This window comes from Vipera berus (genome assembly GCF_964194415.1).
Source record: "Vipera berus genome assembly, chromosome: 1".
Classification (NCBI taxonomy): Eukaryota; Metazoa; Chordata; class Lepidosauria; order Squamata; family Viperidae; genus Vipera; species Vipera berus.
In genome coordinates this window covers 132,891,569-132,909,190 of record NC_138202.1, presented here as the reverse complement: position 1 = coordinate 132,909,190, position 17,622 = coordinate 132,891,569, and the positions used below count along the sequence as shown (strand labels likewise).

The following is a 17,622-nucleotide window of genomic DNA, read 5'->3' as shown; positions in this document are numbered from 1 at the left end:
TGTTAATCATTGTTAATCATTCATAAGTCATTAAATTTTTTTGCCCACATCTCCACAAAGTATATGGGATACCTTGATTTTATATGATATTTTCTCATTTTCATTTACAGGTGAATGATTTTAATCATAGTCAGAGAACGTGAGACAGGACTTAAAGACTTGACAAAGACTTGACTACATTCCTTGCTGGATAGCTACTTCATAACACAGCAGTTAAACATAAGGATCTAATATTTTGTAGGCTTAGAGAAGTTAGATCCAATTGCTGAATGGTATGCTGTGTGTCACCATGTAAAGAAGATTACCAGCCTTAATCATATTATATTCGTAAACGAGAGCATGGTTTCAGGAAGGTTTCAACAAGAATAGCAATAGCATTTAGACTTATATACCTCTTCATAGTGCTTTACAGCCCCCAGTAAGCAGTTTACTCAGTCAGCTTATTGCCCCCAACAATCTGGGTCCTCATTTTACCGACCTCGGAAGGATGAACGGCTGAGTCAATCAAGAAGAAAAGAAAAATAAACTTGTAGTAATCCACCTCATTATATGGAGTCACCTCTCTCCTTTAAACTACTTTTTAGCTATTTACGTTTTTACATTTTCAACATTTACGGTTGTTGCAAAATGTGTAACATTGGTCTGAATAAATTCCAATAAAGGAGAATATTTGTAGCTTAGGGTTGAAATAAGGGGTCCTTGGTGCTCTCTGAGCTTGGTTGTTTTCTTGCAGACATTTCATTACCCAAATGAAATGAGGACCCAGATTGTTGGGGGCAATAAGCTGACTTTGTAATAATGCCACTTGGGGGGGGGGGCGAAAGCCCTAATAATAAGCAGGCATATACATAGAATGAAGGCTATTGCTAAGCACATTTGATTTGTGCTTAGATTGTAAGCCGCCCTGAGTCTTCGGAGAAGGGCGGGATATAAATGGGATTAAAATAAATAAAATAAAAAATAAATAAATTAGATACCATAATCAGTGTTAGTCTGATATGCATATATGAATACATTGTCTCTTACTGTTCTCTCATTCTTGTCCCTTTTCCCTTGCCTTCTATTTTTAGTTGATTTCAATACTCCAACTTTTATATTGCATCTTTGAGGGAGTATATCCTGTCTTTTTGTTTAGGTTGCTCAGTTCAGCTTCTAGTACATACATGATAGCAGTGAATTATCTTTTTCACAATAATCTGAATAAAAGATAACTACAAATAGCTTCCTTAGCTCTGACTCTGATTTAATTGTTTTGAGGAACATTGTTGTTTTCAAAAATGTGCAAGAATTAATCACATTTATTAGGATCTAATTTAATTTGAATTCAATTCCTAGGCATTATTTTTTGATACAATCATGAAAAACTATAATATACATAATTCATAAAATTAGGAAATGTTTTAGCAATGTATCCTTAGTTCTAAGCAAATAGATGCTGACTGATAAATTGAGGATCTATTCTAGGAGTTAGATTTGGATGGTAGAGGAAGAATTGATGTTTCTACACCTGCCCGTTAACAGATAGATTGGCCCCTTTTCCTCAGTGGAACTCCCTTGCACAATAGTATCTCAGTATTCATCATTAATTGGTTCTGGGAGGACTGACAAGTTCTAAAAATGACGAGTGCTAAACAAATCATGTGACTTACCACATGAACTTTTGTTTTGGCTTCTTGTCTGTCCCTTTTCTATGTCAGCAACCTTCCCAACCTGGCTGACTTCCTCTCCATTCTCCGCAGCCATTCCCCCTTTTCCTATCGCAGAGTGTCGAGTACCAAACAAACAACAAGTACCCAGGACAGTACTTTCATGTCAAAGTGAGCCAAGTACCAAGTTTGACAAGTTTTGAAGCGGTTGAGTACCGAGGTACCACTTTAACATCAATGGTTCCTCTACCATTGAAATCTAGGCACCAGGACTATGTTAGAATACATTTTCCTAAAGTTACAGTTACATGTGGGAGAGAATTTCCAACTTTGGATCTTCGTAGTTGGGTCGTCCCTTTCCATTCTTGGAGAGTGCGATTGAAATCATGTTCCTCTAGCATTTGCCTCCAAATTTGCATCCATTTCAGTTGCATCCACATTTGTTCCTAAAACGATTAAAATATTTTTCAGAGCGAAGAAAATTTACTGCTTACTGAACTAGCTTATGCTATTAAGGAAGTTATTTTTAAAAAAGCTGTGATATTTTTTTATTTCTTTGCAGGTGGTTTTTATACATTGTTTTTGTTTTTTTACTGGGAGCTATTTGTACCCGAGACTCACTCCGCTATAATTTTATGATAGCAGAAAAGGTAACTTTGAATACATAAGGCAAATCTTTTAATTTTGAATTAAATTATGTGGTCTCCCAATGAAGAGTATTAATGTTTATCTATTGGCCAAACTGCTTCTCAGAATCAACTGTAAGTAGTATAACCTCCTCTCACCTATAGCTCCATGGATGTGCTCTACAGTTATTCCCATAGTTAGGAGAGACCCTCTAGGCAGGGGTCCCCAACCTGTAGACTGTGGCCTATTAGTGGCCCATGAGTGGTTTGCAACTAGTCCACGGAAATGGCTGGAGAGCATGCATGTGCATGCATCCTCATTTGTACAAGCAGTGGGCGAAAGCATGTGCACACTCTTATTTGCTGACCGGCAGGCGAGCATGCAGGCCGCTCACACAAATGGAGTTGGGTGCGTGCATGTGTGCACTTGCCCTCATGCGGCACCATCCCCTCTCCCCCCCCAACACACCAGTCCGCAAAACCAGAAACGTTGGGGAACTCTGCTCTAGGATATATTTTGTGAGTAAAAGAACCAGAAAGAGAAAAGGAAAAAAAAAGTTACAGAAGCATGATTTATACATACAACACTGGATATCACTTTGTGCCTGAAGCATATCATCATGATTTTATTCTACAGTTTGCTGCATTTATCATGTATGAAAACGAGTTCCATGACTTTTTTCAAATGTTTGTCCATCAAACCCAAATAAAACCCTCTGGTCTCTATTGTGTATTAATCTTTAAAAACCCCGAATCAGTGTATGTAGTTGTATCCAGAATGTTTTAGCTTTTTTCCATATCCACCAAGCATGATAAAATTTGTATTCACGTTGTTCCCATTTCCAACATAAATTTCAAGTGTTATACATTCTAGACAATTTCTCTGATGATGTATACCAATGGTACATCATTTTATAAAAGTTATCTTAAAATATAGCATGATGTAAACCTCAGGCCTTTCGTAGATGGAGCCAAATAAATCAGAACTCCGAGGCTTGAGATTTCCACAAAGAACCTGTTTATTACATATAAAATATTGGCAGGGTCAAAAGTGAAACCAAGTCTGAAAATCCCTCCAAAGAGTTACACTATTACAAAGTAAAACTTCCCACCCCAGTCCTATGGAATCAGCTATGTTCCCCAATGAGGAGGCTTTCTAATAAAATGCCCAACCCTTCATCCTAAGCGAGCGAATAACCTTGGTTCCCACGGGACTCAGAATTGTTTAGACTAGTAAAGGTACTCCTCAACCCCCTCCCTTTCATGTGGCAATCTAAAACAACTAAGATGGCTGCAGCCAGGTTCGTTGTAGAGCTAACACACTTATTTTCCTATTGTTCCATCTGTATATTACAGTCAGTTTTTTTGGTTAAATTGGAGAGTGACGTTTGTAGGCTGTTTGTAGCTTGCCCTGCTAGACATGGTTGGAATGTGATTCTTTCCTGGTAATATCCTAATTAGAGTGTTACTTTTTCTCTGATTGTTTAGCGAGCGGTTTTTCTTGCTTATCTGACCGTTGGTTGCTAGAGAGGATGTTTTCTGGGTATTTGTTTCTTTTTCTTGACATTTATCTTTTAAAAGATATGTACATGGGGGTTATCGCTATATGTCTGCTGATGGCTGTTTTGTTGGAATGCCAGGCTTTCAGAAATTCTCTGGTGTTTTATTTAAACTTATTGTCAGAAACTAAGAGACCATTGTTGCCAAGGTAAGGCCTGCTAAACAGACAGTCATGTTATAAAGTCAAGGTGGGAATTAGAATAGAATAGAGCTGGAAGGGACCTTGGAGGTCTTCTAGTCCAGTCCCCTAATTGAGCAGAAGAACCTATACCATTTCAGATGGGTGGCTATCCAGTCTCTTCTTAAAAACCTCCAGTGATGGAGCGCCCATGATTTCTGAAGGAAATTCCAATCCCAGTAGTTTAAAAAAAAACTTTATGCTTGGAGAGATGCTCCAAACTAATTTCTGCCTCCACGTGTTTAACATACCTGGCAAGCACCTTGAATGACAGCCTGCCACAGAATTGATCATGTGCATTCCAGGGCATTTTCTCCTTCATGCTACTATGGTATTCAATGTTAACCTTCTCTTACTTGCTACCATCTTATCAGCCTCACTTCTTCACTTTGCTCCATTTACCTATGCATTGCTGTGTTTTGTAAGGTAACCCGGAGTACACTCTAACTCTTCCTCAAAATAATACAATGAGAAAGAGATTATTCTCACCACCTAAGGTACTTTGTTCTTTCCCAAAATACTTTACTTTTTCTTTTAAAAGCCTTAGGTATTCTTGGTTGCCTTAATATGTATACCGTGTTTCCCCCCAAATATTCCGAAATTAAGCCCTAGCTTGATTTTATGTGTGCATCTACTATAAGCCCTAACCCCAAAATAAGCCCTAGTTTGGGGGCAGTGCAGACTCGTAAAAATCAAGGTAGAGTGGAGATGGGGGTGGTGGAGCTGCCCCATGCGCCTCGCACCCTCTTACCTTAGGACCACTGCAGCCAGGCCTCCCACACCCTGACGCCTGTCGCACTGTTCTCTTGAGTTCTGCAGCAAGAGGGTGTGCGGGGCATTGTGCCGGTGCCGCCACTTGTGCGTGCCGCAGTGTGACGTGCCACACGGACTGCTGCAAGCGGTATCAGCACGATGCACCACGCGGCCTGCCACGAGCAGCAGCAACGGCGTGATGGGTGCAACGTGTCACACAGCCTGCTGCCATGAGTGGTGGCATTAGTGCCACGAGCCACACAGCCTGCCGCAAGCGGCGGCACTGGCACGATTGGTGCGATGAGCCATGTGGTCTGCCGCAAGTAGCAGCACCGTTGCAATGCATCACGTGACGTGGCTGCATATAGCCACAGAAGAACCTAGGCAGCAGCTTGACAGGTCTCGGGGCGTGGGAGGCCTGGCTGTGGTGGTCCTAAGATAAGAGGGTAAGATATCCCCCGAAAATAAGACCTGGTGCCTCTCTTGGAGGCAAAAAATATATAAGACTGGGTCTTATTTCCGGGGAAACACAGTATGTGTATATGACATGAGACAATATAATGCCTTTTTACTTTCTTACCACTGTATTAACTGAGCCTTGTACCTTATTTTTCACTTAGCCTGAAATCAGATTTTATGACATTAAACTGGTACATAGAGAGACAGGTTGTATGACATGAAAAATTCTTTCTCATACAGACGATAGAAAAAAATTCATTTCAAACCATTGGTTATTAGTCTGTGGCCCCCAGACTCTATAACAGTCTACCAAATTCTCAAATATACATTTGAGAATATCAGATTGTGCTCCGGGCATTTGCATGTGCCTGGTAGGCTTTTTTAAATCTTTTGCCTAAAAGATTCATCTCCTCAACTATTGCCATGAGTTGCAATCCTGCCTTTCTTGCCAGTATTTCAGAACAACAAGAGTGGGGTTCTTTCATCTTGTCTTAACAACTCTGTAAAATAAATTAAGCTGACAAAGAATGACTGACTCACCCAATAAGTTGAATACCTAACCAGGAAATACATCACACTGTGTTCCTGGGTAGTCCTGCATTCAATTTGTAGGCAGAAGCTATTCTTGATGGATTTCTCTTGTTTTATATGGCAAGGCTACTATATCCTCTGTCCAGTTGAGAATTCAGTTCCTATTCAGTGTTGGCTGGCCTTGTTGTCAGAATGTGCATTTAATAGATATAATAAGAAGACATATGCATAGATGTTACTTTAAAGAAACAGAGGGAATACAGGCAATATGGAAGATCAGTCTACACTTTTCTAGCAAATGTTTAGCAATTTGTTTTCAATGGAATTCTTGTATCCATCTTTATGCATCATGAAGCAAAATGAGAAACAGGAGTTTTATTTCCATTTTGCGGAGAAGAAACTGCTGTAATGTGACAAGAGGATTAAACTACAATTCGCTTCCAGCAGAATTAGATTTCACCATGCATAGGAGAATTTCAATTTCTACACATCGATAGGATATGTATGTCATTATTTTTAGGAAGACTTTTTATTTTCAAATGCAATTTGGCTATTTATTTATTTATATTTATTTATTAATCTCATTTCTACCCCATCACAATTGGAGACTTACAGGCAGTATAAAACCAGATAAAAATCAATACGGTCATAAACAGTGAAACAACCCCACCCAAACAAAAATCACAGACCACAAAAAAGAGACTGTAAATAGCTTAACAAAACCAGGAGATGGCTGTCCATCATAACTTGATCTTTAAAATTTTCTGAAATATTAGCAAGAAAAAGCAAGCCTGATCTCAGTGAGGAATCTGTTCAGCAGAATAGAAAACCAGCACCCCCTTGTTCTAGTTCTCCAGATATCTCCATCAATAGTAGCTTCTCAAATTGGCTGCTCTGGTACTGGTAGCAATGCTGTAGGTGAAAAAGAAACCAAGCCAACTTTTTATAGTATAGGTCAGGGATGTCAAAATTGCCACTTCACGTGACATGTTGCGAAATATCGTGACTTTTTTGCCCTTGCTGGAGCTGGGGTGGGCACAGCTTCCACATGACGCGTCCAGCCCATGGGCTGGCAGTTTGACACCCTGGTATAGGTGGTCCCTTGCTCAATATTAGTAACTGTGAGAGGGATCTCGGAGTCCTAGTGGACAATCACTTAAATATGAGTCAGCACTGTGCTGCAGCAGCCAAAAAAGCCAACACAGTGCTAGGCTGCATTAACAGAGGGATAGAATCAAGATCATGTGAAGTATTAATACCACTTTACAATGCCTTGGTAGGGCCACACTTGGAATACTGCATCCATGATGTAAAAAAGATGTTGAGGCTCTAGAAAGAGTACAGAGAAGAGCAACAAAGATGATCAGGGGACTGGAGACTAAAACGTACAAGGAACGGTTGCTGGAATTGGGTATGTCTAGTTTAATGAAGAAAAGGATGAGTGGTGACATGATAGCCATGTTCCAATATCTCAGTAGTTGCCACAAAGAAGAGGGAGTCAAGTTGTTCTCCAAAGCACATGATGGAAACTAATCAAGGAGAAGAGCAACCTAGAAGAAATTTCCTGATAGTTAGAACAATTAATCAGTGGAACAACCTGCCTACAGAAGTTGTAGGTACTCCAACACTGGAAGTTTTTAAGAAGAGATTGGACAACCATTTGTCTGAAATAGGGTTTCCTGCCTAAGCAGGGGTTGGACTAGAAGACCTCCAAGGTCCCTTCCAACTCTATTATTCTATTCAATTTTTTAAATTGTACTTGAAAAACCAATTGGCAGCCAGTGTAGAAAAGCAGTGCTGTACACTCTCAACTATGGTAGCCACAGGTTCGTGGGTTGCTGCATTTTGAACCAACCATTAGCTTCCTAATGGCCTTTAATGATAGACCCAGGAAGAGTTTGTTATAGTAGTCCCATCAGATGGTGATAAAAGACTTACTGTAGAGCCCCAGATAGGGTGCACACATGCAAGAAGAGTTGGTGAGAGGGCCCTTTGGCCACAATCTTTACCTGCTGTCCCAGCAGGAGCCATAAATCTAGAACAGGGCTTTTCAACCAGTGGTACGGGTACCACCTGTGGTACATTGGCACCTGGCAGGTGGTACGCGACTATCCTAGAGAAGTGATAGCGGGGGAGGGGAATGAGCTGAACCGGTGGCAGCACCGCACAAGCTTGAGCGAGAGATGGCTGGAGCTACGGGGCTGTCAGGGCTCAGTGAAAGCGCCAGGATCAGCACCAGGCTCCAGCTGGAGCTCGGCGCTGATCCTGTCGCTTCTGCTGAGCCCAGAAGAAGCGCCGATCAGCTGGAATGTTGCAGCACCTCCAGGGTCTTGTGATTTACATTCAGATGCTTGGCAACTGATTCATATTTATGACAGTCACAGTGTCCCAGGGTCATGTGAAGTGACCAAAATCTGCTGCAACCACCCAGCAGACGGGGAATAAAAACTAAACACCCCCCACCCCACCCCCGCTGTCAATCCTCAACAGAAATGCTCACAACAATGAAAACCTCGGACAGGAGGAAGAGCGCCACCGGGTGGGCAGGCAGGTGTCCTGCTCGGCTGTGGCTTGGGGGGCATTTTTTTCAGTGCCATTGTAACTTCGAACAGTCACTAAGCGAACTGTTGTAAGTCGAGGACTACCTGTACTTCATCACTTTTTTCCTTTTTTGGGGGGGGTCATCAAGTTTTTGACACCTTGCTAGGTGACTGGTGGTACTCAGTTGTTGCCATATCCTAAAAGTGGTACAATGGGTGAAAAAGTTGAAAAGCCCTGATCTAGAACGACCCATCCCCTTGATGGACCTATTCTCTGATGGACTTACTGGTCAGGGAAAAACTGATGGCAACGTATGTATCCACATCAACTCAGCTTCAAGGTTTACCTTCAGCCTGATTCAGAGAAAAAAGGAATATATGAAGTGATTAAGCTGTAACAATGAAGAATTTGTCAGCATTATATGATAGGAGTTGCACCTGCAAATATACTTTTGACTGTCTCAGTGCAAAAACCATCTTCCACAGAAAGTGTGAGTGGAATATCGTGGTGCTTTGAATGTGACCATTTCAATTATGTACAAAGCGTGATCTAGCACTAAGTACTGTTACCTGACAATGCCGTTTTCAAATTACATTTATTTGATTATAACCATATATTCCCCAACTATCACCACATCTTCTCTGTATTTTGTATGTGTTAGTAGCAGTTTTTATTAAAAAAAAATAAAGTTGGCTTGGTTTGGTGGAACTTGATGAATTCTGACATCTTAAATGAATTCCAGGACTCCTTGTACAGCGGACTCCTGTAGAGCACAGGACTTTAGTAAAGCTTCAGAGGTCTGTGTTATAATATAGCCCACAATTTTCAGTTACCGTTTGGCATTCCTAATTATGGTTATTGTAATTATTTGCAGTACAGATTTGTAGCTAGAGACTGAAGGCAAGTTTATCATCCCTGGGAAGTAGGACAAATGTGATTGGAGTTTTGAACTCACAGTCTATCCCATATGGCCTACTTTCCTTTGCATCAGGATTTTGGACTTTACTGTCTAGGAGGAAAAATTAATCATGCAGAATAGGATGCCAAGGTGAAGCATTCAGCTATGATCCTGATAAAAGAATAGGGGAGAAAGAGGGAGTAATGTACTAGCTTTGCTTGTTAACATGCACAAATTGCCTAGAGGGATTATAATCAAAGGTTCCAAGAGTTGGAAACAATATTTATTTATTTATTTATTTTATTACATTTATATACCGCCCTTTCCCGAAGGACTCAGGGCGGTTTACAGGGTAATTAAAAAACCAAGATACAAAAGTTAAAAACAAATTTTAAAAAATTATATTTGTCCCTGCATAAATAAAACCCCAGTTAAAATTAAGATTAATTCTCAGCCTCGGCCAGAGAGCTCGAAGAGCCAGGTCTTCAGGTCCCGGCTGAAGTAGCCGAAGGACCACTCGGGACGACAGGTTACTTAACTAGGATTTATTTTAGAGCAAGGCAAATAACAGAATAACTTGTCCGGCTTTTATAGCCGGCAGCTGTCAGTGTGGTCCAATCAGGATCGTTTCTTTTGGCGCCGCGTCTAGCCGGACCAATCACCGCCGTCGCTTCTTTGACAGTTCGTCTTCCCGCATGGTGAGCCGGCTTGGTGTTTTGACAGCCGCGAGCTGTCAAATGGCTGCGCCTGCGCCCTGGTGGGGAACTTTGACAGCTGTCAAAGTTCCCGCGTGTTTCCCTGTCAGTGGTGTTTACCTCATAGAAATAAGCGGAATAAACGGTTCTAACTTGTTAATAACGTTTGTACATATACATTACACCCCTTACCCCTCCCCTGGATTGTTTCCTCCCCCTTGTTGGTTGTTGGAGCCGGCCCATTCATAGTCCCTTAAATACGCTGGTGCTCTTCTGTTTCTATTGGAACGTCTTGGGGGTGGCGCGTTGTCTTGTTCCGGTGGTGGTATGTTTTCTTGCTCCCCTTCCTCCTGATCTGGTGCAGGTATAATGTCTAGGGGGGGTGGGGTTTGGCTGTCCGGTGGGGGAAGGTCTGGGTGGAGTTGTGGTTGTCTTGGCCTGAGCTGATCTATGTGCCGTCGTAGGTTGCCTTCCGTAGGCGTGTGTATTAAATAGGAAATGGGTCCTGTTTGTTGTAATACAGTCCCTTGGACCCATTTGTTTTTGGATGTGTATGATCGTGCCCAGATCATTTGCCCAGGTTTAAATGTACGGGGTGGGGGTGGGTGATCCGGCTCCGTAATGTAAGTGTCGGGATGCAGTCTGTCGAGCCGCGTTATCAGTCTCCTTCCCCATCTTAGCTCCGCTGGCTTTTTGCCGGTTGTTGTACAGGGAGTTGTATGTTGTGCCATCAGGAACTGGCTGAGTTGACGCTGCCAGTTCCCCTTTACGAACTTTTTTAATGCTTCTTTAGTTGAGCGCACCATAATTTCAGCCATCCCGTTCGTCGATGGGTGGAACGGTGCAGACGTGACCAGCCTAATACAGTTCTTCATAGCGAACATCTGAAATTCACGAGAGGTGAATTGTGGTCCATTGTCTGAAACCATGGTGTCTGGGAGGCCGTGGGTGGTGAAGATCTTCCTAAGGGCTTGTATGGTGGCTCCTGAAGTGGTTTTCCTAAGGGGAATTACTTCTAGCCATTTTGAGTAGCTGTCAACTATTATTAGGAAACTCTGCCCCTGGATTGGTCCTGCAAAATCTAGATGTATGCGTGACCATGGGTTTTTTTGTTGTTTCCCATCTATGTACTGGGGCTTGGGGTGGTTCGCTTCTTGTTGTTTGGCAGGGGTAGCACCCTCCCACGTATTTTTCTATATCCTTATCTATGCCTGGCCACCACACATAACTCCTGGCTAGAGCTTTCATTTTAACTATGCCTGGATGTCCTTCATGTAAGGTGTCTAGTGTTTGTGCTATGTTTTTGTCTGGTATCACTACTCTGTTTCCCCACAGAAGGCATCCCAAGTGTGATGACATTTTGTTTTTCCTGTTATAGTTTGGCTGGAATTGGGGGTGTGGATTTTTGGTTGGCCATCCTGTGGTTGTCCACCTAAGAATTCTGCTCAGTACTTTGTCCTTAGCTGAATTTTTAGCTATGATTTTGGCGGAAAGGGGGCAGTCTGGAAGTTGAGAAATTGCCAGAATGAGCCCTGCAGGTGCTGGGTCAGTGTCTTTGCTTTGAATAGGCAGTCTGCTGAGGCAGTCTGCGTGTCCTAATTCCTTTCCTGGTTTGTGTATTAATTTGTATGAATATGCTGACAAGAAGGTGGACCAGCGCAGTATTCTTGGTGATAGAATCTGTGGGGTTGTTTTATCCCAGGTGAATATTCCTAGCAGGGGTTTGTGATCCGTGAATATAGTAAAGGGTCTGCCATAGAGATAGTCATGGAACTTTTTTACCCCTGCGACTATTGCTAGTGCTTCTCTGTCGATTTGCGCGTAGTTTCTTTCAGCTTTTGAAAGTGTGCGGGAATAAAAGGCTATGGGTCTTTCGGTGCCATCCTTGTATAGGTGACTTAACACCGCCCCAATTCCATAGGGAGATGCATCGCAAGCGATGCATACTGGTGTGTCTTCTCTAAAGAGTGTGACAGTTGAACTGTTACAAATAATATTTTTTAATGACTGGAAGCTATTTTCATGCGTTTTGGTCCAGGACCAGGCAGTGCCCTTGTCCAGGAGCCTGTGGAGAGGCTCGGCTATAGTGGCTTTGTGGGGAAGGAAGGCATGATAGAAGTTTAATAATCCCAAAAAGGCTTGGAGTTCTTGTTTATTTTTCGGACTGGGAGCTGTTTGAATAGCTTTTAATTTTTCTGTGGTGGGGTGGATGCCCTGGGCGTCTATTTTGTACCCTAGGAACTCTGTGGTAGTGACTCTGATGGAGCACTTTTCTCGTTTTAGTTTGAGACCGGCTTCTCTGAGCCGGCTCAGCACAGCTGACAGTCTGTCAGCTAAGTTTGCTTCATTTTCTCCGGCGATGAGAACATCGTCGAAATAGGGGCAGACCCCAGGTATTCCTTTTAAGGTTTTTTCCATGATCCTTTGGAAGATCCCCGGGGCTGCCGATATGCCGAATTGAAGTCTTTTCACTTTAAAAGCTCCGCGGTGCGTGACAATTGTTTGAGCTTCCGCGGTGTCATTTGTGACAGGCAGTTGCAAGTACGCCTGCGTCAGATCAAGTTTTGCAAAAATGGCGCCGGAGCGGATGGAAGCGAGGACGTCCCTTACCGCTGGCACCGGGTAAGCATGGGGGCTTAGAGCTAGGTTAAGGGTCGCCTTATAGTCTGCACATAATCTAATTTCCCCGTTAGGTTTCATTGGGGTGACTATTGGTGTCTCCCAGCTTCCCCCTTCGGTAGGCTCCAGTACCCCTAGTTTTACGAGGCGTTCTAATTCGTTCTCTATTTTTTCTTTGAGAGCGAATGGGACCCTCCTAGCCCTTATTTTTATGGGTTGGATGGTTGGGTTTAATTTTAAGGAGATGGGAGGGCCGGTGTATTTCCCCAGTGTGCCATCAAAGACGTCTGTATACTTGTTGCAGACGGCTTCGAGGCTTAAGGCTTGTACTGTGTTTACCCCAGTAATGGCGATGCCCAGGGGGCTGAACCAGTTCAGCCCGATTAGGTTGGTGCGGTTTCCTGGAGTCACTAAGACTTCTAAGGGTCCCTTGAATTTTTTGTATTCTACTGCGACCTTAGCCTTCCCTTCTAGTGGAATGGGGGTTTTTTGGAAGTCTGCTAGGTGGACCTGGGTTTTTTTAAGGGGAATTTTCCTATTACTCCGTTGGCATATCTCCTGATATGTTTTAAATGATATTAAGGAGACTGCTGACCCGGAGTCCACCTCCATGTTGCAGGTGACTCCTTGAATTTTTACCCTGATCTTTACTTTCGGGCTTAGGCTGTGCACCTTATCTATCGTTTCCACTAGGTCCCCTGGTGTTCCTTCCCTGTTGACATGGGCGGTTTGCACGTTGTTGCATGGGGCCGGCTTGCACGGGGCCGGTTTGCACGTTGTTGCACGGATCATGCACGTTGTTGCGGGGCCGGCTTCGGCACACGGGCTTGATGTGGCCGGTTTTACCGCAATTGTGGCATTTTGCGTTTCGGAACCGGCAGCTTCCCCTGGCATGGTTGCCCCCGCAGCTGGCGCAGGAAGCCCGTTGATCGTGTCGTGGTGGCAGGGGGTTTCTAGCTCTTTGGCGGTCTGATGTGTCGTTTCTTCGCTGTTGTCGTCGCTCCATCCTGCGTTGTAGGGCCTCTCCGTCTGTGAAGTCTACTGACTCGTCGCTGTCGCTGAGGGTTGCGTTTTCATGGTATACGGTTGCTGGACTTTCCGGTGTTGATGTGGTCGGTCTTTTCTTGTGGTTGTATTCATAGGCCATTATTTCTCGGGTAAGTTCGGCTAGGCTCATGTCGGGCTTTGATGTAAGTTTTTTCTGGAGACGTTCATCCCTTAAGCCTATTACCACTTGGTCCCGGATGCGGTCTTCCAGGTCAGGAAAGCTGCAGTTGCGAGCAGCATGCCTGACCCCGGCGATGAAGTCGTTTGCGGGCTCGTCCGGTTGCTGCTTCTTCTGGGCGAATTGTACTCGCCAGTACAGCTCTGAGCGAGCTGGCATGTAATGTTTGTTGAGCTGGTCGACCAGGTCCGCGTAGGAGACTTCCGTGATGGGCACCGGGCTGAACAGCCCGACGGCGTCGTCGTATACCGGAGGCCCGCTGATGTACAGGAGGGCGGCGGCCTTTGCTCTGTCGTCGGTAATTTTACTGACAAGGAGGAACCCCTCGACCTGTCCCAGGTGGGACTGCCATCTCTCCGGATGGCGGGTATCGAATTCCCTCACACGCCCGAAGTTGGCCATGTCGTCCGGTCCTGGCCTCGCTCCGTTCGGAAGTTAAAACTTCCAGTGACAGCTCTTGGCCGGGAATTCCCTTCCTCGGCCGTGACTTCAGCTCCGGAGCGATCCCACCTTCGTCGCCAGTGAAGTAGCCGAAGGACCACTCGGGACGACAGGTTACTTAACTAGGATTTATTTTAGAGCAAGGCAAATAACAGAATAACTTGTCCGGCTTTTATAGCCGGCAGCTGTCAGTGTGGTCCATTCAGGATCGTTTCTTTTGGCGCCGCGTCTAGCCGGACCAATCACCGCCGTCGCTTCTTTGACAGTTCGTCTTCCCGCATGGTGAGCCGGCTTGGTGTTTTGACAGCCGCGAGCTGTCAAATGGCTGCACCTGCGCCCTGGCGGGGAACTTTGACAGCTGTCAAAGTTCACACGTGTTTCCCTGTCAGTGGTGTTTACCTCATAGAAATAAGTGGAATAAACGGTTCTAACTTGTTAATAACGTTTGTACATATACATTACACCGGCGGAATGAACGGAGGTCGGGGGCAGTCCTCTTGATAACACTTCAAACTTGTGCACTTACTTAGCATTAACACCCAATGAACTCAATATGACTTGCAACCAAACTAACACTAAAAGTATAGGACTGTAAAGTCTTAGATTTTGTTGTCTGAAGAAAAAAATCTTGCAGATTTAAATTTGGAAAGTAAGGGCAAAAATCCATTATTCAATTTGCATACCCCGCTGAAGTGATCCAGAAGTAACTGCCTCTTTAGATTGCTGTCCAAAATTATTTGCTGGAGGATCATTTGAAACATGTCATAAAAAACGTATGGAGCAGTGGGCTAATGCCTCCTTAAGTAACACCAGCTGCCTGCAGTTAGTGCAGGTTCGCATCCCACCAGGCTCAAGGTTGACTCAGCCTTCCATCCTTCCGAGGTAGGTAAAATGAGGACCCAGATTGTTGGGGGCAATAAGCTGACTTTGTAATAATGCCGCTTGGGTGTGTGTGAAAGCCCTAATAAGCAGGCATATACATAGAATGAAGGCTACTGCTAAGCTTGTAAGCCGCCCTGAGTCTTCGGAGAAGGGCGGGATATAAATGGGATTAAAATAAAAATAAAAATAAAATAAAATTTAAAGTACATTACCTGGATTTAGTCTATGTGAAATTACATAAGTACATTCTCCTGGACTTCAACTCTGTTCTGGTATGTAAATGGGATAAAATATCTGGTACTGCATTTTCTGTACGATGTACATGCTTCTTCTGAAATTGCTATTAAATTAAGCTTTTCCCATTGGATTGCTTCACTCTGGGCAAAGCAATTAAAGTATATTCTTTTGTGCTGTTAATTAGGGACAGAATACCAACAGAATGCTAATGTTTTCTTGCAGCAAAGTGCTTCTCAGTGGTTTGTGACCGATTAGGACAATTTTTAACACAGTTCTTCAAGTTTTGTATATGCATTATCTGAACAAATCTTTTGCCAAAATTGTAACGCATGCTGTTACTCCCTTATTTCTGATGGGGAATGAAACTGAGAAAAGTCTGCTAGCAAAAGGGCTTTAGTTCAGTATTCTTGCCTTCAGTCTATAGCAGGTAATATTTGTAATTCAAGGTTTGAACTGTGGACATCTTGATGTTCTCTGGTTGTTTCCTTGCAGACGTTTCATTACCCAATTAGGTAACATCATCAATGCTAGTGAGAGTGGGGTTTGCTTCCTGTTCAGACTATTTCAAGTTTAATACTCATCATCTCCTGATACGGCTGGCAATGCATCCAGACTAAAATTGTAGAAAATCACCCATCGTCAATGTAGACAGTACTGTATTAAACTAGATGGACTGATGGTCCAATTTGATATAAGGTTATTATGCTTCTACTAGTGGCTGATGAGATTTGAGCGCCAGATTATCTGAGTCATTTTCTTAGTCGTCGTATTATGTCATGGACGTTTCCATCTGTCCTGTTTGCCATCGTTCGCTCCCTAGAGACTAAAATAGACGATCTGAAACTTGAGCTGGCCACAAACAAGAGGTGTATACCGGAGGTGGTGACCCTTTCAGAGCTGTATGCAACAAAATTTCATTTTGATGTATGCTGCTTGGTGTACATTCAAAGTGACAATAAAGTTGTTGTTATTATTATCATTATCATTATATCAGTAATCTGTGTAAGCCACAGTGATTTTTATCAAATGTGCCTTCCGAATATTAACCAAGAAAAAAAATGCTTTCTCCCTTTTTCTTAGGTATCCTTGGTGGGCTTCTTATTCTTACTTGGTTTATACATTTCATCCTTAGCATCTTGTATGGGAGGCCTCTATGGAGCACCCCGAATCCTTCAGTGCATTGCTCAAGAGAAAGTGATACCTCTTCTTGCATTTCTTGGACGTGGGGTTAGTAAACAAGGAAGGCATTTATTTTCAGTGTATAGATATTTTGTCATCCATGATAGATTTCCCTAGGCAGCTCTCTGATAAGCATTGTTTAGACCTTTGATCGTTCTGAATAAGAAAGTCTGTGATATTATATTGAAAAACACTTCTAAATCACGAAGTCTATTTAGAATGAACTTTCATTCCACACTGCTAATACCATTCAACATATATCTCTGTTTAATTTTTAAAACAAACAAGCTACTGTAGTACCATACGCTGTCTTCTTTGTGTAATAATTTCCCACGTTCTTTTACTGGACGTCATTGCTGTGTAGAGTCAGTCTTCTCTCCAGAACTGCTGGTCTTCAAATATGTTAGAGACATTGTTTAAAACATATTATATCAATAAACATTAGTAATGTATTGCATAAAAAAACATTGTTTCAGTATGGCTCAATTTAGTTCATTCTGTAAATGGCAACTATGGTTTTCCATTAAGAGAATTGGATATAGACTTGCAAGCATCCTTCTCTCATCTCCTATTCACACTAAGTCTTCTAACAATCCTGCCCTATTTCACATGCCGAATAAATCTTCAGACTATTAATTTTGAGTCACTGACTGAGATGGGCAGCTATAGAAATTGAATGAATGAATGAATAAACAAGCAAACAAATCCGAATAAATATTCAGATGAGGTTGAATTATCAAATTATTCAGCATTGATTTGGCACAACAGAAATTATCAAGAAATAATCCAGAATTCATTGTATTCTGGTGAAGTAAGAATAGGAAGTTCATAGGATTGCATAAAAAGTTATGATCAAAGCAATTGTAAAGGTCACTTGTGCAGAAAATTGTTACCAAATTTACATTCACGGCTCAGTGGATACGAGATGAGCTTGTTGCTGATGTTGTTGAAAAGTTTGCAAAGATTTTTGTACAGGGAGTTCTTAATTTTTTTCCTAAGACCAACAGTTCTAATTATCTTGAAACAAAATGGAGGCTATTCTGAAATCTCATAAATGTTGTAATCTGGATCCAAAGAGTTAAAGGTTGTGAGAGCACCCCTGCTATTGTTCTGTTCAGTACATGGGTCTTGAGGATGGCAATCAGCAAATTC

General features: G+C 42.7%; 1 protein-coding gene across 1 annotated transcript in view; it reads left to right on the top strand.

The window, feature by feature from the left end:
• Nucleotides 1–17,622, top strand: part of SLC12A8 (solute carrier family 12 member 8) — an 86,296-nt gene that overhangs the window by 51,310 nt on the left and 17,364 nt on the right. The window contains exons 8-9 of the mRNA XM_081327940.1: nucleotides 2,209–2,296; nucleotides 16,372–16,518. Of these exons, the coding sequence (XP_081184066.1) occupies nucleotides 2,209–2,296; nucleotides 16,372–16,518 (235 nt within the window). The remainder of the gene's footprint in view (nucleotides 1–2,208; nucleotides 2,297–16,371; nucleotides 16,519–17,622) is intronic.